General features: G+C 36.0%; 1 protein-coding gene across 2 annotated transcripts in view; it reads right to left on the bottom strand.

Moving 5' to 3' along the window:
• Positions 1 to 24673, bottom strand: part of THOC1 (THO complex subunit 1) — a 58450-nt gene extending 33777 nt beyond the window's left edge. For both annotated transcript variants that reach the window (XM_074276209.1, XM_074276218.1), the window contains exons 1-4: positions 24328 to 24673; positions 10828 to 10901; positions 10674 to 10734; positions 6859 to 6925 (exon numbers count right to left, since the gene is read on the bottom strand). In XM_074276209.1, the coding sequence (XP_074132310.1) occupies positions 6859 to 6925; positions 10674 to 10734; positions 10828 to 10901; positions 24328 to 24381 (256 nt within the window). In that variant the 5' untranslated portion in view covers positions 24382 to 24673. The remainder of the gene's footprint in view (positions 1 to 6858; positions 6926 to 10673; positions 10735 to 10827; positions 10902 to 24327) is intronic.
• Between the last annotated feature and the right edge of the window lie 2166 nt (positions 24674 to 26839).

Raw genomic sequence — 26839 nt, 5'->3', positions numbered from 1 at the left:
TATATACAACATGGGAATACAGTCCAGTCCAATTTCAAGTCCCAGCTTCACCTCTTACTAGTTGTGTAGCCCTGTAGCAAATCACTTAATCTCAGTTTCTTTATCTGTAAAATGGAGATGAATTTATATCTATCTACACAATGGATGCAGACATGGATATTTTATGTGTACACACACACACACACACACTCTCTCTCTCTCTCTGAACAATTTTAACTGGACCTGTGAGCAAACGGTTTCTAATAATCCAAACTGGCAGTGTCCTGAAATTTCCATTTTAAGAGTTGCCTTGGATATTTAGAAGTTAAGCAATATGTTAAAGAGCCCCATTGTCTATGTTTTGGAGGTAGGACTTCTACATAGGTTTTCCTAACCCCTAGCCTTATTCTATGTACTAAATCATGTTTTTCTAATACCATTTATATTATCTACCAAACAATGATATTGTGAGAAATTTTAAAAATCTAATTAACACTATGTAAATATGAATTACTATTACCTTTTCCTATCTATCAGAAATTACTTATGTACCATTATGGGCACACTATTTGTTTTACACTATATGAGGGACTCTTGTAGTTAGGTGATCTGGATTTCTGTTCAAGACCCAGCATTTACTGGTTATGTAAATGTGAGTTACTAATTATATAAATGTGAGTTATTATAGGGTAGTATGGGAGAAACAGAAAATGTGTTAAGACATAGTTGTCCCTACCCTTGAAGAATTTATAATCTAGTTGTGAAGAAAAGTTCAATATGTCAGAATCAATCAAGGGAAAAAAATATAAGTGATATTATATAATTTATGAATTAATTGCAAGTTGATAGAGGTATAAGAATTGAAAGAGATATATTGGTTAACACATATGAAAACATCAAAAAATTAGACATGATGAATAATTCTGAAAAATATTGTAGTATTGTTATTTTTACCCAAGGAAACACTTTTTTGCCTTTAAATTACAACTAAATTTTACACAATCCTTCATTTAAAAAAGTCTTAAGTTTTCAAGTCCTGACAAAAGTGAAGAAATTAATTAAGAGAGCTGATTTGGTAGAACTGCAAATAGAAAAAAAATTAATGGGTCATTTCCCCTACAAAGAACACATGAATACTAAAATACACATTTACTTCTTAACCATCATTTGCTAATTTTTTGATATTGGACTTGATGCTTGTACTAATCAAGTCAAGTTAAGAAGTATTTATTGCTACTATGTGCCTGGTAACAGTTCCTGCTCTAAAGAAGTTCACAGTCTAATGGGAAAAACTATACATAAACCATATACCTATTTGTAGAAAGAGGGAAGGCACTAGCAGCAAGAGGGAAAAAAAAAAAAAAAAAAAAAAATTTTCTTCCAGAAGATGGGATTTTAGCTGGGATCTAAAGGAATATTTTTCAATAAACACATGAATTGGCAAAAAACACATGTGTAAATTTAATATTATTTAAAAAAAACAACCAGAAAATATACATATATATAAATTCAATATTGCTAAAAATGGAAAATATTAGTTACACTTGATATCACAAATTTAGTTTACTGCTTTTGTTAAATACCATTTTCCCCTACAATACTTCAATTCTGTGATTAACACTTATTTAACCAGTTAAAAACAAAAATTCCGGGGAGTTAATTGCTGAGATAAAAAAAAAAAATGGGTTAGTGAATGATTATTATTTCACAAACATAAAGTGCCATTTTGCCATTCTGCATAAAAAGACAACACAATCAAATTCTATTCCTCAAAGAGCTTACACTTAATTGATTTTGAATGGACATAGGCACACAGATACAATACTAAATTTGGAAGGACAGACAGAAAGTCCTTATCTCAAAGGAGATATCCAAGAAAAATCTTTGAGGAAAATTTGAGGAAGAAGAAACAACTTTTGGTTTGTGGGGAGAAAATCAAGGAAAACTTCACACAGGAGATGATATCTGACTTATAATTTGAAAAAAGAAAAAAGATGTTTAAAGACAGATAATAAAGAAATACATTTCAAGTGTAGAAAATAGCTTAATAGTTCATAAAGACTAGAGATGGTATGCTGTTATAAAATAAAAGTATTAAAGTGTGACAAAAATAAATGAATGTAAAAGCCTTTATTTAGTATCTGTTATATGCTAAGCATTGCACCAAATACTCAGAATACCCCCCCCAAAAAAAGAGTTGATGCATTGGTGTCATGCCTAAGAGCAAGCCCTAAAGGTAGGAAGACCTATATTCAAGTCTCATGTAACCATAACAAGTCCCTTAATGTATCAATTCTTTAGGCCACTCTTTAATACTATAAATACTATAAAGTTGCAAAGAAATCTGCACTCCTCATTTGGGAATTTTATATACTTTTTATCAATTAACAGGCCCAATTTCAGTTCCTATCCTATAATTAAATGCTAAGTATTATTCAAGGTTCTAGAGCAGTGGTCCTCAAACTTTTTAAATAGGGGTCCAGTTCACTGTCTCTCAGATTGTTGGAGGGCCGGACTATAGTAAAAACAAAAATTCACACTGTCTCCGCCCCTTAGCCCATTTGCCATAATCTGGCCTCCATATCTGGCCCTCGGGCCTTAGTTTGAGAACCCCTGTTCTAGAGTTACAAAAACAAAAGCAAAAAAAGTCTCTAGCCTTAAAGAGCTTAAAGGAAGACAACACACTTGGAAGAAAGGTGACTAGTAAGGGTCTGAAAGATATAGAAAGAGTGAATGAGGTCATGCGATATTAGATTGATTTAATCTTTCTACAAAAAAAGGGCAGAGGTTTGATTTTATCCTAGTTCCAAAAGTGAAGGGGAATAATGTAAAAAATTAAGCTGGGAAATATAGGTTGAAGTCAGAATAAAGGGGTTCTGAGTGTTAAGACATGGAGTTTGTTTGAGCAAGAGCAATATCATCATCATTCCATTTATATAATAATTTAATAAGTTTACAAAGAACGTTATTTTATCTCGCTTGACCCTCACAAAACCCCTAAGAAACAGATGTATTCAAACTCCTTCTTGACATTCTCTTTTCTTTAGATTGTTTTAAGGATATTCTCTCCTGGTTTTCCTTCTATAATCTCCATTTTGTAGATGAGAAAACTGAAGCTGAGAGAAGTTGTATGAACTAATAGCCCAAACTATTACTAACCTCTGCCATCTACTTGCCCCAAATTTATGCTGTATAATCTCAAGTGGGCTCTCACTGATGTTAGACAATCTTTTTAATGCCTTTCTAATATTAGCTCACTCTCAAACTTACCACAAAGGCTCTTTCACCCAGATGCCTCTATCATTATTTCTTCCAGATTCACCTGGATCTTTTTATCCAGGTTAATCTCTCTTAAGATGTCCAACTGACTTCATTCCATTGCTTCTTTCAACAAGATGTCTTCCACTTAACATTCCTACTCTCCCATTTAATTTCAACCTCTTCCTGTCTACAAACATGCCCATGTGTCCCCAGTCTTCAAAAAACCCTCAACCTGATGCTTCCAATCTTGCCTATCATCCCACATCTCTCCCCATGGAGTAAAATTACAAGTCCATCTACAATCATTGTTCTTCTCACACTTTTCTGTCTGGCTTATAACCTTTCAACCTAAATTGCTTTTTTTCTCACCCTTGTTAAAACTGTTCCAACACCTTCTTGATACTTTCTTTTCTCTAGATTGGGATATTCTCTGGTTTTCCTTCTACCTATGATTCTCAATCTCCATTTTTAGATGCCATTCAGATCATACCTACTAACTATGAGTGTTTCCCCAGACCTCTGTTCTAGGCCCACTTTTCTTTTCCTTCAATGCTAGTTTACTTGGTGATCTCATCTGCTCCCAAGGATTTAATTATTGTACTCATGCAGATGATTCTCAAATCTATTTAGCCTTACCCTCTCTACTGATCTTCAGTCTCATACCTGCAGCTGCCTATTGGGTATCTTGTACTGAATGTAGACATCTTAAATTCAACATGGCTGATTTTTCTTCTACTTGGTTTATATGATTTTTAAAAACTTTTTTGAGTTCTTTTAGGAGGACTTTTTGGGACCGAGACCAATTATTTCTCTTGCCTGAGACCAAATTCATAGTTCTCTTTGAGGCTTGAACATAGGTGTTCTGATATTGTTGTCCTTTTCTAAGTTTATGTTTTGATCTTCCTTGTTGCCACAATAGCTTTCTTTGGTCAGAACTTTTTTGTTTGCTTATTTTCCAGTTTATTTTTTGACTTTTAAAAATTGAACTCTAGTCCTGGTATAAGCTTTTTGGGCTAAGGGGCCAGAGGCCTGGCCAATGGCTCACTACACTAAAGCGGAAGGGCTGGAACACAGCTGACTTTCTGAACTGGGGTTATGGGGCCTTTGGTTGTTGGATCTCTACTGAGGCTGGGGTCCTCCCACTGGCTTGTTTGGACACATCCTGCATTGGAGGGGTGGGGGGAAAAGGTGCTTTTATCCAAGTAAAACAAAGCTTTCTTGCAATCCTTCTAATTTATCTTAGGACTAGAAAATTTGTTCATCCTATCCTTTTATGTCACTTCAGAATTTGTTCTGAGGCATGATTTAAAGTTGATTTGAGGGGAACCAGGGAGAGCTCAAGCAATTTCCTGCCTTTTCTCTGCCATATTAGCTCTATCTCTAAGCATATCTAAAACTGAATTCAGTATCTTCTCCCCTACTCCCCCCCAGCTCTCCTTCCATTCAAACTTTTTTATTTATTGCCATGGACACTACCATCTTTTCAGTCACCCAGGCTCACACAATTTGTGTGTCATCCTCAACTCCACACTCTCACCACTCATATCCAATCTGTTGCCAATAACTATTGGCAAAAAAAGTTAGGAATCTTACTCTCCTAACATTTTTCATGAGTACTCCCTTCTCTCCTCTGATACTACCTCCACCCAGGTACAACAGGGTGCTGGCAAGTTTTTCTGTGATAAATCTTTCCTCATTCCAGCAGATTCTCTACTAGGTAGGCAGAGTAATCTTTGTTTTTGACCATATCATTATTCTCACCTCAATAAACTTTAGTGGCTTTCTATTATCTCTAGAATTCAATAAAAAATCCTGTTTGGCATCTAACGCCCTTTCCAGTCTATTTATACCTCACCCTTATGCATTCTACTCCCACTCCCCACCTCAGTACACACAATATTCTGTGATCCAGGGACATTAGACTCCTTGTTGTTTCTAAAATAAGATACTCCATCACTTATCTCAGGGAATTTTTACTGGCTATCCCTCAAACATGAACTACTCTCCCTTGTTTATCTTTGCCTCTGGCTTCCTTCAAGTCCTAGCCAAATCCCACCTTCTGTGGGAAGCCTTTCCCAATCCCTTTTAATTCCTTCTGCTGATTATTTCCTGTTCATACATAGATATTTGCATGTTGTCTCTTCTATTAGATTGTGAGTTCCTCAAAAGACATGTACTTCACCCCCCACACCCAGCCAAATCCCTAGCACTTAATCCAGGCCTGGCACGCAGTAGGTACTTAGTAAACATTTGTTGACTGATTATTGCCCAAACTGATATGCAGTTGGATGGACAATCCATAGAGCACATCCATCAGAACATATATCTTTGAAAGATACTACAAATGGACAATAAAGTGGATTTAGAATTAAACAAGAGGAACAAAATGGATTGAACTTTTTCTAATCACCTCAAGTTTCTCTCAGAAACAAAGGCCTATCTTTTCAATAATAATATTCTTCTGGTGATATTGTGCAGCTGTGAGTTATGGAACAGTAAAAGTAATCTCATAAATTGATTATCACCCAAAGGAAAATGAAGATATACATAGTGAGCATGAGCAGGCTGCCACATATTACAAATGAACAATTTCTCAAAAGTAGTGTAAAGGATAAAGTTGGAGACATATGACCAGAAAGAGATAATTGAGATAAACCCAATAATAGCCACATAGTGCTAAAAGAATATGACAAATCTTTCAAGAACATTAGTTAGATTTTTCTACCATGAAATTTCTGCTATTCCTTTTGTAGATTTACAAGAGGGTATAGAAAGAAGTTGCACAGGTTGGGCAGGCATGGATAGTTTCTAATCTGTATCCCTAAAGGAAATACCCACACTGATGAAATCTCAGATTCACTGGAATATTAGAGAACTTTATGTTCAAGATTATAAGAAGGAAAATGGGACCAGGAAAGTGAAAAAATTGGTTGTGGTGAAGACAAAGATCTTATTTAGGAGTGTTGACACTAGAAGAGCCAAATAACAGAATGTTGGTACTCAAAGCATTAAAGCAGAAGTTTAGGGACAGATCTACAGATATCTCTATACTTTGTGGGTAGATGAAGTAGACAGTTTGAGGCTTTTTAAAGCAGACGAACTGGGAAACTAAGAATCAAAGATTCATCTGTAGAAATACTTGAGGGACTGAGGATGACAGTGGGGTTTGGGATAGAAAGTAAGACTATGAAACATGTACTGAGTACATGGAGTTCATAGGATAACAAAAGAAGAATCTAGGTAGGGTGATATAATAAGAATTTATTGTGTGCCCAATACCATTCTAGATATTATGGGATATGCAAAAATTATATAAATCATACATTTTACTACCATAATGCTTACATTTTACTTCAGGAGGCAAGAATTAAATACATAAAATAATTTTAAAAACTGGGTAAGAGAAACATGATTAAGTACTAAAAAGTGTCACATGGGATTACACTGAAGGTCAGGAACTGGAGAGAGATCAGTATTGCTGGGAGGAGCTGATGTGGCTTTTGAGATGAGCTTTGAAGGAAAGGCATAAATTAGAAAAGACAGAGGGAAAGGAGGGGAAAAGAAAAAGGTTAAAATCAATTATCTCACTCATCTGATTAATCTATGAAAAATACTTACCTTCAGTGACTCCCCCAATAGCAAGAGAAATAATAGCCAAAACATTTTCACATGATGCACGGGTTATCTAACAAAGGAAAAAGTTGAAATCAAATAGGAATGTTTTGCAATAATTTGATAACTGCAACTATTTTGTTTAAAAACTATCATTTCTCATTATAAGATTTTAATTATAATATTTTTAGTTACTGCCTAATGTATAAATTGGGACGTTTCTGCCACTTCCCTACAAGACCAAATTATCTTCATAGATTATCTTTTTACATTTGTATTAAATGATTTAAACACTACATAATTTTATTGATTTATTTTGTTGAATCATTTTGTCCAACTAGTCCTGATCCCATCTTGAAAAAGATATTGGTTTGCCATTTCTTTTTCCAGCTCATTTTACAGTTGAGGAACTGTGGCAAAAGTGACTCAACAAGGGTCACACAGCTAATAAGTGTCTGAGACCAGATTTGAAGATGATTCCAGGCCTGGCACCACATTTCTCACTGAGATACCTAGCTGCCCCTTCATTAACTAACTTGGCTATTAGCACAATAGTGCAAAATGCTGAACTTGAGAATCTGAAGATATGAATTCAAATCCTGCTTCCACAGAATACACAGCTACATGAATGGACATGTTATTTAACCTCTCTGAGAATGTTTCCTCATCTGAAAAACAAAGATAATACCATCTATTGTACCTATCTCACATAATGGTTAAGAAACTCAAATGAGCTTTGCTAACTTTGAAGTTCTATATGAATGTCAACTATTATTATTCAACCCCACAAAAGAATGGTTTTATTATTATTTTATAATAAAAAGTTATGCTAATCAAAAGTCAGTAACATACCAAAAGACAAAAATCTTGAACCATTTTGGTGTACTGAAGCTCAACATTTTCCCATTAAATGATTTTAAAAGTTAACAAACACTCATATGTTAAAAATCACATAATATAATCTCACAAAATATATTAATTTATAATAAAAGATTATTTTTAACTCCAAAACTATGAAATGACATATACTATTAGTCACAATCATGTTATTTAGGATCTTTGCTTAAACATTTACTGTGCTTTTGCAGAAGTTTGTTAGAAAGTGTCTGTTGTTTAAAACAAAATATATTATGTTCAGTTCTGGGTTTATTAGGAAAGACCCTGAAAAGCTGGAAAGAATCCAAATTAGGGCAATGTGAAAAGCTGGAAAGAATCCAAATTAGGGCAATGGAGTTCATGCCATTGTGGGGCCTGGATGAAGGAAGTAGAGCTTGGAGAAGATCAGACTCCTCATGAGGACATGAGTGTCTTCAAGTCTTTGAAGGGCTGTTACATAAAAGGAATTGGACATATCCCATTTGAACCGGGAGGGCAGAACTAAAGGCAATAAGCAAATTTAGGCTTTACATAAGAAAAAACTTCCAAACACCTAAAACTATCCAAAAGTGAGATGGCCTGCCTTGGGAAATAATAAGCTCTCTCCTCAATGGAAAGCTTCAAGCATGGATAACCAATTGCTGAGTATGTGATAGTGAGGATTCCTTTTCTAACAGATTTAATTCTACAATCAATGAAAATTTTTCTAAAAAAATTTTTTTCTAAGAAACAGTGTAGCAAAGTAAGAGAGCTAGTACTGAAGTCAGGAAGATCTGGATTCAAATTCCAGATCTGACCCATAGTGCCTAGATGTGATCACTGAATAGGTATTTGTTCTCTGAAATCATTGGTCCAGTCCCCATTTTTTTCTTATGTCTAACTGAATTTTCCTCCCTACTTTAAAGCATTTGTCTCCAAGTTAAAAACACTGAAACATATACTACTAAAACACCCTAAGGAACAGTTTGTTAGGTTTTTGATGATTTAATAAAGTTTATCTTGTTTCTCACTATGTAACTCCATATTCTCTAACGTTTATGTCACATAGGGATAATATACTAACTTATTCTAATCTGAAGTTATACAATTTGAATACTCATGATTTTCTAAGAAAAGGGAAAGGAAAGCAGGTTAAAATACTTGCTTTGGGATTGAAATAAACAGCTGTGCTATATTGCAGTCCCCTTCCTCTTGAACAATATTAAGTGAATGGCTACTGCAGTGTAGAAAAGGCTATATCCTGGGGAGGTAGACCTATATAGTCTTTTGTGACCTCCAACTTGGCTTTTTTAGATATGTCTAAACAAAAATAAACTGTTTCTTTGAAAATAAGCTAAAATAAACTTGAGATGCTATGTTCACAGAGGTAACAAAAATTTATGGTTTTAAACCATATTAGTCATGTTGCAAAAGATGACACAGACCCAAAAGAAACACACACACACACACACACACACACACACACACACACACACACACACACACACACACACACACAGAAGGTGAAAATAATATGCTTCAATCTGCATTCAGACTCCATCAGTTCTTTTTCTGGGTGTGCACAGCATTTTTCATTATGAGTCCTTTGGAATTGTCTTGGATCATTGTGAGAATAGCGAAATCACTAAAAATTGATCACTGTACAATATTTCTGTTACTGTGTACAATATTCTCCTGGGTCAGCTCACTTCACTCTGCATTAGTTCACATGTCTCCAGTTTTTTTCTGAAATCAACCTGCTAATCATTTCTTGTAGCACAGTAACATTCCACTATAATCATATGTTCCAACTTGTTATAGATTTATAGTTGAATAATATCATTCTGACTTCTCTGGGATTATGTAGCCACAGTTTTTCCCCTTTTTACCCTAACAGCAGTAATTGTAACACAGTTACATAAATCTGAGACAAACTGTTCCAAAATTAAGTGGGTCTTATGCAGATTAGAAGCTTACTGTGAATCTGTATTAGCACTTGATTTGAATCACAACAGGTCCAAGATCACAAAAAATAGGTGCCTACTTGGAAAACCATTGAAACAAAAGACAACAATGCTGTAATTAACCATTAAAGTTCTTAGTTCACAATAAACATGAATAAAAATACCAAAGAAGGGTTTTTACTTAATAAAATATATTTGGGCAAAACATAACATTTTTGTTTTTTTTCTCTACATACATACACATGCAGATATTTAGATAGTATTTTAAAAATATTATGTAAATAATTTTCACTATTCCTAACAGGTATCTACTAGTAAGAACATCTTAGAATGACTTTTATTCTAATAGGAAAAAAAAAAAAGTTACGTATCAAAGATCAGTTGGACTTTATTGGCTACTATAACTCGTTCCAATACAAGTATCATTGAATGAGATACCCTTTCTTTAACTACATTCTGGGCTATATATTGATTGTCTTTGTATATATTTAAAAATCTAAGTTTCCCTTGGATGAAGTATTCTTAATTTATTGTTTTAAGTTTTTACAATGCCTATGAAACATTTAATGGGTATTGACTTAAACTAGTTCAGAAATAGCTATGTCAATTATAATACAACAAATGGCCTAAATATAAAATAGTAAGCAATAATCATCATGGATCTGTAATTTCATTAATATGATAATTTTATTGAGCCAGGTCACATACAACCTATTTATAATATAGAATCAGAACAATGCTTCAAGTCCAGAGAAGTTAAGTTACTTGCTTAATGCTCATACAGGTGGACAGGCTATGAACCTGGATCTTTCTTCTTTATTCCATGTACAACACTCAGCACTGTATCTACGACACAATGAAGCCTCTTCTCCTACTGAGTTATTCTTTAAAATGGTTCTTATTTTAAATTATTCATTTTAAGAAACAGAAGTAACTTTTAAATGACAACTACTTAGTTTGACAGCAAAATTTAAAAATATGGTAGCAGAAAAGTATACTTACAATTTCCTCCTCTAGAATAACTCTGAAAGCTTGATCAAGGGTACATTTTTTCTCATTTTCACTATCAAAAACAAAACAAAACCTGTATTTTGTTAAGAGTTCAGACAAACACAAAACTTTGGTGTGAATTGTTGATGGAAATGGATGCTCTTACCTGCCAGCTAATTGGCTAAAGGTGCTCAATAATGGCTTGATATTTTTGTTGATCAAGGCGTCTCTGGTAGAATTCTAGGAAAATAAAAGTGATAAATCTGTGGAAAGATTTTGGTGGATGATTGAAAAACAAAACATCTCCACATATAGCTTCAAATAGTTGGAGGAACATTATGTTGAGTTTTCCTTCAGAATGTTTATTATTCATCCCTTTTCTTCTTTACTATGCTGCCTCTATCTACCACATAAAATTATAGCAAGGAACATGTTTTGTAAAACAAAGTACTATCCATTTGAATCTTTTTTTCCTTTCTAAAAGGGATATCAACTCAAGGAGGATTTAAGAAAATTATAACTATTTGTGACTATAGAAGAACACATAAGAGACTAGTATAATTGCATGGAGTACTGGCAAGTGCAAATTTTAAAAGGACAAAAGATGACAAGGAGGTAGATAACTGGGAAGGGTTAAACAAATAAGAAAAGCACAGTCCTATTAAATACATCAAGAAAGCTCAACTATAGCATAACCTGTGGCTTGTTATAAATGTTGAGAATAAAAATGATATGGTTTCAGGGAGTGCTATATTGAGACAACAAGAAGAAAATCAACTTGCTTCTTGGAAAGCTGCTACCTTAGATAGAGGGCACAGTGATACAAATGACTAAAAGAAGGAATAACCACTCTAACTTCATTTTTTTCCCTTTAAAAGTGATTTTTTTCAGAGGGAGAAGTATATGATTAGAGAGTAATCAAAATCAAAGTCAAGAAAGAAGAGGAGTAGAAGAGTAACTTTTCTCAAGTTCAAGTTGAGACTTAGATTTTACAACCTACAATACTCACTGACCTTGTTGGTGACTGCTGAACCTCTATCAATGACACATAAGTAAAAACCAAGAAGAGTTAAGTTCTCTAAAATTAGAGATAATGAAACAAGCTGATATTTTAAAGAAGTGAAAAAAAAAACTTTCAATTTATGGGCCAGTAACCTTGATGATGATTTATGACAAAATTCTACAATAATTATTTAAGGGATAATTTGTTTGTGGGCATTTAAAAAGGCAGGTTATGAACACAACTGACTAATTGATCTTATTTCATTTTACTCTTCTTACAGGATGACCAGCCTTCTAGATCAGAAAAAATAAAATAGCTGACAATACTTTTAAGGTGTGAAAAATGTTTTATTGGCCCTATCTCACTTAAATCTCAAAACAATCCTGGGAAACAAATATTAAAGGTATTAATATCTTTTAAACTCACTTTCTCTCCTTCCCACCTCCTCCACTCATTAAGAAATGTTTAAAAAAAAGGAAAAAGAAGGGAATTATTATTCTCATTTAATAGATGAGGAAACCAAGGCCCAATGATGCTAAGTGACTTGTCTATGCTCATACAAGTAGTAAATATCAGAGGTGGAATTTAAATTTTAAGTCTATAGTTATAATAGAAAAAACCTTAGACTCAAGAAGTCCGAAGAACGTGGGTTCAAAATCTACCTCTTGACATTCATTATTAGCTATGGGACCTTGGTTAACTTCCTTAATATTTTTAAGCCTATTAGGCTATTTGTAAAGTAGTGTTAATAGTATTATTTAGCTCACAGGGTTATTAAGAGAATTAGAGGAACTAATGCATATAAAATATTTTGCAATCATTAAAGCACTATATAAATGTTAGTTTATAACTATTTGTTATTACTTTTCGTTACACCATGCTGCTTCTCTGTCCACAGATGAATGGTAATATACTAGGATTTGAGGAAGGCACTTGAAAAAAATCTCAGTATTTTTATGGATAAAATACAGACATGGACTACATAACAATACAGTTAACTGGAAATAGGATTGACTGAGAACTCAATTCAGAAAATAACAACTATCAGTCTGAAGGGAGATTTCTTTTTTCTTTTCTTTTTTTTTGCTGAGACAATTGGGGTTAAATGACTTGCCCAGGTTCACACAGCTAGGAAGTATTAAGTGTCTGAGATCACATTTGAACTCAGGTCCTCCTGAATTCAGGGCTGGTGCTCTATCCATCTTAGCTGCCCTTGAAGGGAGATTTCTAATGTTGTGCCACACAGTTTCTTTCACCCTTTTGGAAAAACAAATAAACAATTTATCAATAACTTGGATGAAGATAGAGAACACATATCAAACTTGCAAGTGGCATAAAACTGAAAAGCATATCTAATACAATGGGCAACAGAATCAGGATCTAAAGAAATTCCAATAGGCTAGAATGAAAAGCCATGTAAAATAATGTAATAGGGATAAATGTAAAGTCTTAGGTTTTGAATCAGAAAATTGATTATTCAAATACAAATTAAAGAGATGTAGCAAGGAAGCAGATTTTTAGTAGATGGAAATCTAATATTATTCAGCAATTTAAAAAGGTAGTCAAAACATTTAATATTATCTTAGAATGCATTTTGGAGTCCTTTACCTTGTCTTCAGACCACACCAACAAAATTATCCAAATTTAAAAATGAAACATTTTAATGACAATGTGAAACAGGAGTGTGTCTAGATGAGGTTAATCATATGAACAAACTTGAAACCAAGTTAGAAGAATTAGTAGAATAAATAGGGGATATCTGACTTGAAAAAATGAAGATGGTTTCAGTCTTCAAGTGTCCCAAGGTTCACAGAAATTAAGATTCTTTTTGTTTTGTTTTGAAGCTAAGACCAATGGATAGAAGTTACTAAGATTTTTTTTTTTTTTTTTTTTTTTAAAGAAAGAACTTCCTAACTCAGGAATATCTAGAAATAGAATTACTATGTTGAAAGGTAGTGGAGCCTTCAATGGAAGGCTAGATGATTGTGGGGGATTACTGAAAGAATTTATATTTCTGGTCTCTACCTGATAATACCAGGGTTCATTCCAATTCTTTAGAGTTATTTTTTCAATGTAAAGTACATAGTAGGCCTAGGTGCCAAAGCGAATTCTACAACTATCTATCTATGATCTTGGGCAAGTAATTTAACCACTTTATGTTCTGTTTTGGACAACAGAATCACAAAAATCTCTTCCAGATTTAAAAGTCTATTTAAAATATCATAGAATCTCAGAGTTGAAAACAACCTAGTTCAACTCATGTCTGAATAAGAATTCCTTCTCCAAAAATGATTATCTAGCTACAAGACTTCTTGTGAAGAAGCCATTACTTAATGAAGCAGCTCTCATTTTTTGGAGGTTGAGTTAGCACAGTTTATCAGTTGTTAGTATAGCTTCTCAGGTACTTTGTTCTCAGAGAGAAAAAGCAATAATTGTGATATAGTTTGGGAAGATCATTTCTAATCAAAACCATAGAATAGATTTAAGTGGCAAAAGCATTAGACATAGTGATTTTTTTTTGAGGGGTGTGTGTGTTTCTGTATATGATATAATTTCCAAATACTCTAATTTAGGATAAGCTGATGTCTCCTAGATACCTCTGGAACAGACCAATTAGAAAGAAGCTAGGCAAGGCTTTACACAAGAGTTGTTCAAATTCCTTTGATGTTGTCGGGACTTATGGATTCATTAGTTTTTAAAGCTGGTTCTGTCTAACTGCATCCATAAGTCCTTCTGGGGAAAGGGAATATTTGGCCAGACAGTACCATTGCATTTTTTTGACTGATTACACAGGTGTATCCACTGAGGCTCCTTCCAAGTCTATGGCATTGGCTCTCTAAAAAGCAGCCAACCTCCCTAATACTGAAGCAAAGCAAATCCATTAAAGACATACAAAATACATCTGAAGTATTAACAGTCATTGCTGTTAGTGCTCTTAGGAATTACTTCCATTACAGCTATTGTCTAATTCAAGCTGTGGCTGTCCAGTGTTGTTCATGATCCTCAGTTTCTGACAATGGAGGACCATATTCTTCAAGGAGAAAAGAACATACACCAGGCCACCTTAACAGAAAAGAGTTAATACGTAGTCAGCCTTTTCCCCACACAAGGCTGTGGACCTAAATAGGAATCCTTCTTCAGAAAAGAGGTGGGAAGAGTCCAGACCAATGGTCAAAATAGTTAACAAATTGTTTAATTAACTCCCTGGTAAGATGATACCAATCTCATTCCTCACTTCCTCAATTGAAGATTATTCTTCCTGTGACCAAGTACACCTATCCCTGAGTATTACAGAAAGAATTTACCATGAATAAGAGGATCCAACTCCTATCATGCTACTATTATCACCATTTTTCTCCAGATAATTTAGATACATTTACTGTTCACTACCTTTTCCTTTAACATGGTGACATCTGAGGCAAGCCTGTTCCCTATGCCCCAGAGTCCAGAAGATTCAGCACCTACTTTAACACTCATGGTGAACAAATTGCAACCAGATGCTAAAAGTAGGAAAACTACGGAGAATCAGATTGTTTTATGTTATATGGGCAAACTCTAGAAAGTAGAACTGATCAACTTGGTACTACTGTGGGACAATTTTCTTGCAGGAGATATTGTCTTTGCTTTTTGTCCCTTGTCACCTTCCAAGCCAAGCCCACACAACTGCTGGCCCTTTATAGATTTTCTGCCTTTGCAGGAACAAGGCAATCCTAGTCTTATCCATTTTAATGTGAAGGGAAAAAAACCAAAGCAGTCTCAGGGACTTCCCAGCTGAGTTTTAATTGCCTGGCAAGGCCCTGGCTTTTGGCTTAGAATAATTTAACCAGACTGAAGTAGCCATGAAGACAAAAAGTGACAAGGAAATCCAAAGGTTGCCTCTTGACTCCATTCCACATCATAGCTTTGGTTTCCTCCAAGAGGCTCTTAGAGGATCAGCTATCCTAATCTTGGATGTGACTCTTTCAAATCGTAGCCGAGAGAAAAATATTATCCTATGGAGTATTTCCACTATCCAAATTATAAAAACCCAAATGTATTAAGGGGGCAGGGAATTGGAGGAAATTCAAAACAAAAAACAGAACTGTTGTTATTCAAATATCATGTTATTTATTCTATTTTAGAAAATCTCAGGTGTTCTCTTCTTCTAAATTCCCACTCCAAGCTAAATTTGGGAATTTCCCCTAAAATGATGTCTCCTAGATCTTGTTGGGGTCACTCTTCTAGAGTGACTACTCTTGAGGTTTCTAGACCAAGACTACTTATAATCTGTAGACAGTGTCTAGCTAGAAAAATGGATTTCTATCTATGTCTATATGAAATCATTTATCTAATCTTAAATGCTTCCATTTTCTTAGGTCTGGTCCTACTGCTTTATCATTACCCAGAATAGAAAAGGAATTCAAAAAGTTTTTTTTTTAAACAGATTTTAATTTCTTATTTATTTTGAAGTGGGGGAAAATATTAGCTATTACATTTTCTAGTATCTCCACCTCTTCCTTGTCTGACTCTTCATCCCCTTTTCCATTATCATATATCTGGCTAACAGAAGCTGGCTATTCAAGTGATACCACTATTTAAGTGGGGCAGATATTTCAGTAAGCTACAGAATATAAAAGTCAGATGATAATATAAGAGCTGATGAAATGGCTCATTCTTCCCTTCTAAGAGGCTGACTGAAGGTACTAAAAATGTGAAGACCCTGTCAATGTCCAGACTATAGGCCCAATCTTCTTGTATTCTAACTGAAAAAGTAGGATTGAGTATATATGCCCTAATTAGAGGCAATCTATGTGGAAAAATTAATTTTAGAGCTCTCAATGTTGTAGGTCAAGCAAAACCTCAACAAACTCAAATATTAATACACATGAAAAAATTTATAATCCTGAAAAGATAGGAATAGACAAGGGGGTTTCTGATGCTGTCTGAAGCTAACTTTATCATGAGGAATTTATTATCTTTTGCACCCCGAGACCTCTTGGTCTCAGTGGATCCCTTACCAACTTTGGAAAACACCTTGTTACGGAACACTTAGGTAGATGGAGGTTGTCCTACAAATAATGTCAAGAATTTAAAGTTTAAAGTTAAACAGATAGAGAGGAACATCTTTAAGATAGAATCAACTGTGTTTTTGTTATAGAATTATATATACATCAACCCCAAATAATTCTGGTTATGAAGTATATTAAGTACAGAAGGATCCTGATCAAATAGGCTCTTTTCCTGAATTCCTGTTGTTATATCATCTTTGTTCCTTCAAAACCAAAGGGAAGGCCAGATCCAGCACCTCCCCCACGATAAAGATATTAGAATTATATTAGTTTCCCATTTCTTTTCCATTATAATTTGCAAATCACCAAATATTGAATAAAATATGCCTGTAAAAAAATAAAAATGAAATAAAAGGTAATGTTTAAAAAAAAGTTTAAAAAATCAGATCTAGGTATTTTTTGAATCCTTGCTGAAGAAGTCATTTATACAAATCCATCTGTATCCCCATGTATGCAAATGCACACATGCACACACTCACACATCCCTCTCCTATAACACTGAGACTTGCTTCCACTGAAATTTTGTAATCCATAAAATTACCAAATTACAAAATCTAATCATTCATCTTTTACCTTTTTTTTCACTTGAATACAGTTCATTGAAAACTATCAACTTTTATTTGCTCTTCCATATAGAATCAAAGCCTGATATGTAATTTTCACTTTACAATGAACAAAAACAATATTCTTCAGATCATATGAACTCAAGTGTACATATCCAGAATGCAGTCACACACTTTTTCTGAAAATAGGTAAAAATAGTTTCTCAAACTTCACTGGTTTTAGGAAGCTCCTTCAGACTTTGAAAAATGCCTTCTTACACAAAGTAATTTGGCAAACCTTCCCTGAGTAAAATTTTCAGTGATTCCTCCAAACCCCCAATTCCTACTCCGATCATCCATACAAAAGGGCATTAGAGATCTTACCTTTACATTTCCCCCTCCCCCCTATTCTAAAGCCAATTGTGCTCTGCTCCTTTTATCTTTTATGGTCTAGTGGAATCAACAAACAGAAGTCCTAGAGCTTGGGCTTCTATTGCAGCTTGGATTATCAACTCTACACTGAACTTTCATTATTTTTGGAGGAGGGTGATTTTCATTTCATGACCTACATACTAAAATTCTCTAATTTAAATTGCCCTGTAAGTAAATGTCAAAAGCTTTTAGTCACTGTTAAAAGCAGAAATCTCTATTTGTCACCCAGTTCCCTATGTTTACTACTGTTTTTCCTTTTTCCCCTAAGCCATCCTCTTTCCTACCACTCCTTGGCCTAGAATCCCAAGGATTCTAGAAAACTCTTCCCCAACCTGAAATTCACATTGATGGCTTAATGATTCCTGTTCTTATATGAACACTTTCAAAATGAGGCAACTAAATCTATCCCAAGATATACAAATGAATTAGTCCAATTCTAGAATTCAAGGAACAAATACACAGGTGCACACTCTATAATCTAATTACAGGACTTATCCTATCATGTCTGGATCACACCTTCATTTTTTCCCAGTTTGAATCCCTAGTTTTCTTCAAAACCCAGCTCAGGTTGCTGCTTTTTTCTTACCCAAGGCCTTTCTTGTTTCTTCTCCAAAAAACCTGTTAGCACCTTCTTCTATATCTTCAAATTACTTGATATACTTTGTAACTATCTATGAACATGTATCTTCCCAGATGGAAGCTCTTTAAGATAAAAGATGATTTCATTTTTTTTCTTTGCATTTTCATCACCTAGAACAAAGCTTTGTACAATTTTTGCCACCCAGGCCTGTAAAGAATTCAACATCTGGAATCTTGAGCCAAAGATTCATGAATCAGATCTAAGGGTAGAAGGAACCTCAGAGGCTACTTAGTCCAAAACTTAATTTACAGAACTGAGGCTAAAAAAGGTTAAGAAACTTGTCCAAGCTTATATCCCAGAGATCTTAAAGAAGGGAAAGGTACCTGTCTGTGCAAGAATGTTTGTGGCAGCCCTCTTTGTAGTGGCCAGAAACCGGAAACAGAGCCCATCAATTGGAGAATGGCTGAATAAATTGTGGTATGGAATATTATTGTTCTGTATGAAATGACCAGCAGGATGATTTCAGAAAGGCCTGGAGAGACTTACATGAACTGATGCTGAGTGAAATGAGCAGGACCAGATCATTATATACTTCAACAACAATACTATATGATGATCAATTCTGATGGATGTGGCTCTCTTCAACAATGAGATGACCAAATCAGCTCCATTTGTTCAATAGTGAATAGAACCAGGTACACCCAGCATAAGAACTCTGGAAAATGAGTGTGAAACACTACATAGCATTCCCAATCCCTCTATTTTTGTCGTCCTGCATTTTTTGATCTCCTTCACAGGTTAATTGTACATTATTTCAAAGTCTGATTTTTCTTGTATCTAACATATACTTTAACATATTTAACATGTATTGGTCTACCTACCATCTGGAGGAGGGAGTGGGAGTAAAGAGGGGAAAAACTGGAACAAAATGTTTTGCAATTGTTAATGCTGAAAAATTACCCATGAACATATCTTGTAAATAAAAAGCTATGATTAAAAAAACCAAAAGAAACTTGCCCAAGTAGGACATATCATAGCCAAAGATTGGAATCTAGTTCCTTTGCCTTCACAATCAAATCTATTTCTACTATACTAAGCTGACAAAGAATGACAACTCATTAACTTGAGAGTTTAAGGGAGCTACCTTGGGACCTTAAAAAATTAAATCATGGTTTAATCATGATAGCAAATGAGAAGCAGGTCTCAAATACTGGTAGCTAAGTGTCAGAGCAGATAGTAAGACTTTAAATCCTCTCTAAGACATCAGCTGTGTGACCTTTGAGAAGTCATTTAGCCTATCTTTCTCAATTTCCTCTTCTGTAAAACAGGGATAATAGCACCTGACTCTCATGGTTGCAGTGAGAAGAAAATGTAATAAAATGTAAGCAACATTGCTTAGCACATAGTAAATGCTTGAGATGTTTATTGATTATCAGCTTCCTCATTCTGAGTATTATTCCTCCATTAATACAGTTAAGAATTCATTAGCTTTTTTGGCTGCTGTATAGGCTCCTTATATAGACATCATGAACTTGACAATTACCAAAGCCTCATAATCTTTTCAGATGAAATGCAATCTAAACACACTCCCTCACTTTGTTTTTTCTCCCCCATCTTAACTTGTGAAGTCGATTTGTTTTGAACCTAAATGTAAGATTTTTTTCACTTATCCCTCATATGTAATCTCAGCAAATTAAGTCCTAGATTGACCAGTATGAAGATCTTGGATTTCTGATCATTTAAAATATTCATTTGTTACTAATTGGAATTTATATAGCATTTTAAGATTTATAAAATCTTTATGTAAATTTTCTCACTAGATCCTCCCAATGAGAGGTTAAGTGGAAAAAGCAGTGAATTTGGAGTTAGAAAATCTGAATTCAAATCTTGTCTCTGATACTACCTATATGACATTGTATGTTCAATCAAGAATCACTAATATATTCACTAGATTATACTTCTCATTTTCATAGAAGACACTTAATAAATTTTGGAGTGGCTTAAAACTTATTGGTATTATGAACATACCAGAAAGACACACATACCAATAATTACTGCCTTAACAATTTCTAAGCTATTTTTTCAGATTTCTGGAGAAGAAAAGTAGTTCTGTCCAGAATCATAAGCTAGGTCTCAGTAAAAACAGAAGTCAAAGATGTAACTGTTTTATGCTCAGGAGGGAAAAGAAAACTAGAGATCTTTTTGAATACTTTACCTGTATAGTATATAATTAATCTCAACACTTAATAGTATAGCAAATACCCTAGATAGCTTTGGAATACTAGCAATCATGAGTAACAATTTGACAAGCATGTATTAAACTCCTAAATTTTATAAAAAGAACTATTACCATTTGTATTGTGACATAAGGACAAAAATCAAATAGTTCTGTTCTCAAGAAGATAAAGGGTTCAAAGAATCCTTTGGTGGTATGGGTCAGGCATTGTGCTGGGAATATACATATAAAAAAATAAAACATTCCCTGCCTCCAAAGCATTTATATTTTACTGGGGTGATAACCTTGCAATGTGTATATGTATTTATAGATCTGCACATACAGAATATGTAACATATACTGCATATATGCAGTATATATTACAGATAGGTAATTTATTTCAGAGAGATAAGGTTACTTAACTTCCCTGGGCCTCAGTGTCCTAAAACTATAAAAGAAATGGGGAGAATCAAAAGCTCTCTGAGATCCCATACAACTCTAAATCTGTTCCCAAAATTTGCCCACATAGACAATTAAAGATCTAAAGTGGAATCTGAAATTAGTTTTCTTTTGATTTATGTCTTATGGACTTTCCACTATACCTGTTTCTCAGCTTATGTCCTCTGAAAACTTAACATGTGTATGTGTAGACATACATATACATATACTTATACATATACATACACACATATATGCCTTTATGCAAGTCACTGATAAAAACATTAAATGCGCTGAAACAAAGACATTATTTTAGGCACTCTACTAGAGATGGTCTTGAAAGATGACCATGAACCATTAATGACCATCTATCTACCTATTTAGTCATTCAATCAGATCTGGTCACCTAAAAACTTTATCATCTGGTCCAGAAATCTCCATCTTATCCACAGAACAGTATGAAAAATACTGTCAAATACATTGCTAAAATCTAGATAAATTATAGTTAAACTTCCCCTAATTTACCAAGCTAGTTACCTGTCTAAAAAGGAAATGAGGCCAAATTGGCATGGTACACTCATTTTTTTATGTATTCACTAACCATCTTTTTAATAATATATTTCAAGTATTTTTCTAGGAGTCTAAGTCAAAGTCAATAGTTTGTAGTTTGCAGTCTCCTTCAATTGTTTTTTTTTCCAAAAGACATTTGCCCTTTTCCATGCCTGTAGAACTTCCTCTATTCTCCAAGATCTTAAAAAAACAAACAAACAAACAACTTTTATTGATTTTTATACATCACAGCCATTCCTGGATAACTATCTCTCTTTCCTTTCCCTGTAACAAATAATTAAGCAAAAACAAATGACAAGATCACTATGTCTGACAAGATGCTCTCTAACTTCTCTTCATTTTCAACTTCCCATTTTTGTTTTGTTATTCCAGGCCACATAACATTCTCCTTGGCATAGAAAACAAAAGCAAATTAAATGCTGGGTAGTCCTGATTACTCTGTCATCATTACTATCATTCCATCTCTTCTGAACAATGATATTGCCAAAGGAGAATACAAAAGACCACCTAAACAGAAGGAGCAATTAGATGAATTTGGGAAATAGATCAAAGTTTGGCACTGATATACAATATAGTAGTGATGGCAGACTTCAATTATCAGGACATCTTCAGGCTGTTTCTCTTGCTGTCCAAAAGATAAAAAAAGTCAATAAATTATTGGTGCTTGACCAATAATTTCCCCAATCAACATGAAGAAGCAAAATCGTACTGCTATTCTGGACCTGAATTTGACCCAATAAGGAGTCTGTTGAAATAGAAAGGATGGTAACTTTTTTGTATAGATTATTTTTGTAACTCAAAATTTCTCATAATAGAAAGCATACCAGACTTTCATATGAACCTTAGATTTTGAGAAACCAAATTTCAGAGTTCAGAAAATGAAGGCCATGACCTAAAATTCTACAGAGAAAGTCAGCTCAGAAAGGACTAGAATTTCTCATGCTGAAGACACAAAGAGAAATGATTCCAGTGAGGAGGAAAAGGAATTGTCTAAAGAGACTATTGTGGATTCAAAGGAAACCAATTTATCTTTTAAAAACTTGTAAAGACTGATGCAAGGATGGTAAATGAGAAAATAAAATTATGACCTAGCTAAAGTACAGAATGAATTATATCTGGCTAAAGGCATATGCTAAGGATTACACAAAGGGTTCTTTAAAAATTGTAGAGAAAAAGAGGATCAAATAAGGGAAAGGACCACTGATTAGGGTAGATAAGATGATGTTACAAAATCACAGAATTTGAGAGCTGGAAGTGACATCTAGTCCACTTGATAGCAGAAAATAATTCCTACTATCAGCTACCTGACAAATGGTCATTCAGCCTTGGTTTGAAGACCTCTTAGAGGGTTCCAGGTGTATATGATTAACAGTTGTTCCTCTTAGAACTACAAAGGACTAGATCAATTTAAAATAGTAATCTGGAAGAAAGAATACATGGGAAATAATACCAATGTAACATTTTCTAAATATTCCCCCCCACAAAAAAAAAATCATTTTGGAAAGAAAACATCCACATTTAAGGAAATTAATATAGTGACAACAAAAAGGACTAGTTTTTTCTTCAGAGCTCCGTTTTAACATTATCTTACATAGTTGATCATGGAATTAAGTATGTTAATTATTCAATCATCCCTTGTATAACTTGTATAAATGAGTCGTCTATAAGCCTTAAAAGAATAAGACAACTAATTAAGCAGTGGGTGGGAGGGGAAATCACCCTGGTTCTAGTAAGCATAAGACTTGGGTTTGAGATCCAGCTCCACCATTTACTATCTATGTGATAGGGAACAAGTCGCTTAACCCGAACCTCGGTTTCCTCACCTGTAAAATATACCTGCCAATCTTCCTCGGTGGAGGGAGTTTCCACACCGGGAGTTCCCTTCAGGGATGAAATCACAGGTACCGGAACGAAAAAAAATATATTTTACATATACCTGCGCCAAGCCCCTCCAGGGTCAGGGTGTGTGTAGGTGTGTGTGTGCTTAAAAGCAATTCTATAAATGTTAAATTATAAAGTCAGCTAAGGGATAGTAGACGTTAAACCACTGTCAAGATGGAGTTTGCGAAAACAACCTAAGCTGAACATCAGTGAGGCTTTTCCCAAACGGTCTCCTCTCCACACCCAATTTCTCTCCCTGAGGAGAGCTACCATAAATTTTTGCTAGGGCACTGTGTCAAGATTTGCTCCTTTCCCCCCATTTCACATTTTAATTTTTATCAGTACTTATTCGTGCCCATCAGGGACTAAGTCGTTTTCCATCCAACCCCGGCACTTTGCACAGTGCCTTAGGACACATTGGATGTTTAATCAATTTTTTTTTGAATCATAATTTACACTTGATCTTGGCCAAAAGGCCGAGGATCAAAAGCAAGGAAGGAAGGAAAACAGAGTCGAGCTAACAATTACTGTAGGCGAGGTGGGGACGGGACCTCTGGGACTCCCAGATTCATTTTTGAAGTGATCCCCCCCTCCGCCCTTAACTGCCTTCTTTCCTCAGGGACCGACTACCCGCGCCATGCCTTTCCCGCGTCCACCCTCAGTGGGTGAGGGGATTCTTCGCGGGGGTACGGGCGTGGTGATAGCCGCGAGGGACACGCGGGCAAGTGGAAAAGCGGTCGCGATTGGGGAGACAGAGACGCGCGCGCAGAAGAGCCAGGTAGCCATCCCCTCCCCCCAAGAGCCCGTAGAGAACGCCGCGGCGTACACACGTCCCCTGCCCTGGGTTCCGCCCCGGGGAAGAACCAGTGTACCACAGAGAAGGTAGAGGAGAGAAAGGGAAGAAAGTGGCTCCGGTCAGGTCGGCTTTCGGCCGCCCCTCCGCTTCCTGGATCTCACCGTAAACCGGGTCCGCGCTTCAGGCAAACTGAAGAGAGGCGGCGACGGAGACATCTTCTCGCTTGCGCGTGCCCGCTAACGCGCCGCGGCGCCCCCTGATGACGCAGAGTTTGAGGCTTACAGCTCGCTCCTTTGCGCGGTTAGAACAGTCCCTGGGTGGACATTTAGGGTACATGCGCAGTCGACGGAGGGGGGGCGGAGCTTTGGTGACAGGATCTGTGTTGCGGCCGCGAACTCAGAGGGGAGGGAACAATGTGACTTCGTGTTTTGCCAACGATGGTGGCGCGAGGACTCGACTCCCTATAGAACACCTTGTGGCAGTCTGGCGCTTGACCGATCGTAGTGTGCGGGATTTGGGGCGCCTGAGCAGTCCTAGGATAGTGTCTCCCTCTCGCGTTGGCTCCCCATAGATGTCCCACCCTCTCCAGGCCCCGCCCTTTTTTCCCTTCCTAAGCCCCAGGCTGCCGCCGGGCGATACCCCGCCCAGACGCGGGCCGAATGCTCGCTAATCCCCCGACCCTTCATGCTTTCCCCCTTCCTGCAGGGGGCGACACTCCCTGCTGACCCTCCCCTTGTCTCCGCCCGCCCTTTCTCCATTGGGCCGAGAGGCGTGGAGGATTATTGCTTAAGTGTTCTTCCCGGAGTTCTTCCTGGGGCATGGAAGGGGCCCCGGGCTCTCGTAGGTTGTCACTAAAGCACAAACCCTCCCAGGCGCCAACAAGCTGTGAAAACCTCCACTTCGTTCATTAAAGGCTACCCGCGATGTTCTGAGAGGCTTATCATCGGAAGCCTGACCACCAAGAAATGGAGTTTTGGATGGCTGCAACTAATTGTTTATCCACTAAGACATAGCCGGCTTGCAACGTGCTTGGGTGGAGTACCATCCTGGATGAGATCACGGATCTTTGATCTTGTCTCCGGCACACGGGGTGATAAATTGAACCTACGTCTTTGTGTAGTTGCTTTTTAATTCTCTCTCTCCTGTTGCTTCAGACGAGCAAGGGTGAGCAATTTGAATCAACCAGGAAAAAGGATGGGGAAGTATTTTGCTTGTAACCCTCCAGCAATTCTGTGGTGACCAAAATAATGCTTCTATTTCAGAGATTTAAAAAAAACAACACTGATGTGTTGTTTTTATGCGTCCATTACTTCCCAGTAAGCAAGTCCTCTTTCCACCTCACACCATATTGTCATTCCTTAAAAAAAAAAAAAAAGTTAAGCAAAGAGACCAAAACCATCTAGTGTAGCATCATTACTTATCAATTACTTCACTTTCTCTCTCCCTTCCAGAATCCGCCCCCATATCCAATCTGTTGCCAAGGTGTGTTGATTTCACCTTTGCAGCGTTGTCTTCTCTGACTGTCACCACTCTGCTGTAGGTGCGCATCACCCCACACCTTGATTATTGCAATAGCTTGCTAGTGGGTCTGCTATTCCAATGCATCCTCTATTCAACTACTAAAGTGACCATGTTATAATGGGCCCCAGCAGGGCTCTTGTTAGTTTCTGGGTAGGCAGCTGATTACAGGGGGATGCTGCTGCTCTCTCAGGCAGGTGTAGGAAGTTTGGTTCATGCTGAGTGTTTCAAAGTCTGGGGTTCTAGCCAATGATTAAAGGAGACAACCTTGTCTTATAAATATCAGGCAAGTTCCTCAGACCAGAGTTTCTGAATGCTGCTTGGTTGCTTTTATACTTTTACCCTTCCTCAGAGAATGAGTCTGGGCTTCCTGTAATTTTTACTTATCCAACCTGCTCTCCCACTTCAGTGTCACTTCTCTACTTAATCAATACACTATTGCCTGCAAGAATAAATACAAAATACTCTTTGATATTCAAAATCCTTCATAACCTAGACTCCTCTTCCCTTTCCAATTTCCTTATATCATGCTTCCCTACATGTATTCTTTGACTTAGTGGCACTGGCTTCTTGGTTATTCCATGACCAAGATGTTTCATCTTTTAGTTCCAGGCATTCTTTCTAGTTGCCCCTCATACAGGGAATGCACTCCCTCTTCGCATCCTGGCTTCTTTGAAGTCTCTGCTAAAAACACACTTTCTATGTGAAGCCTTCTCCAACCCCTCTTAATTCCAGTGCCTTTACTTTGCTAATTATTTCCAATTCATCTCATATAGATTGATATATCTATATATATTATAAACAAACACACACATATACTTGCATGTTGGTTTTCCCTTTAGAATAAGTTCCTTGTCTTTAGCCTTTTTATATATACTTAGCACTTAACACAGTGCCTAATACAGAGTAGAGCTATTGTTTATCATTTTCAAAAAGGGCCTATAACATTACATGGTGACGACTTGCTTGAGTAAGTGGATTTAAGTTAGGCAGAGTTGGACAAAGTCATCCTCATTCTTCCAGAGTCATCTAAGTCAAGTGGGCAAGACAAAAGTCAAGACAACTGGCAATGACCCGGATGCAGTAGATGACCTTCACTGCCCAACTAAATTCTAAGCCCTCCACAATGCCTGCTATAGCCACTTTCATGGTCGT

Source organism: Sminthopsis crassicaudata, chromosome 1 (assembly GCF_048593235.1).
Source record: "Sminthopsis crassicaudata isolate SCR6 chromosome 1, ASM4859323v1, whole genome shotgun sequence".
Taxonomy (NCBI): Eukaryota; Metazoa; Chordata; class Mammalia; order Dasyuromorphia; family Dasyuridae; genus Sminthopsis; species Sminthopsis crassicaudata.
The sequence above is the reverse complement of the archived record's forward strand: the minus strand, read 5'-3'. Positions and strand labels throughout refer to the sequence as shown.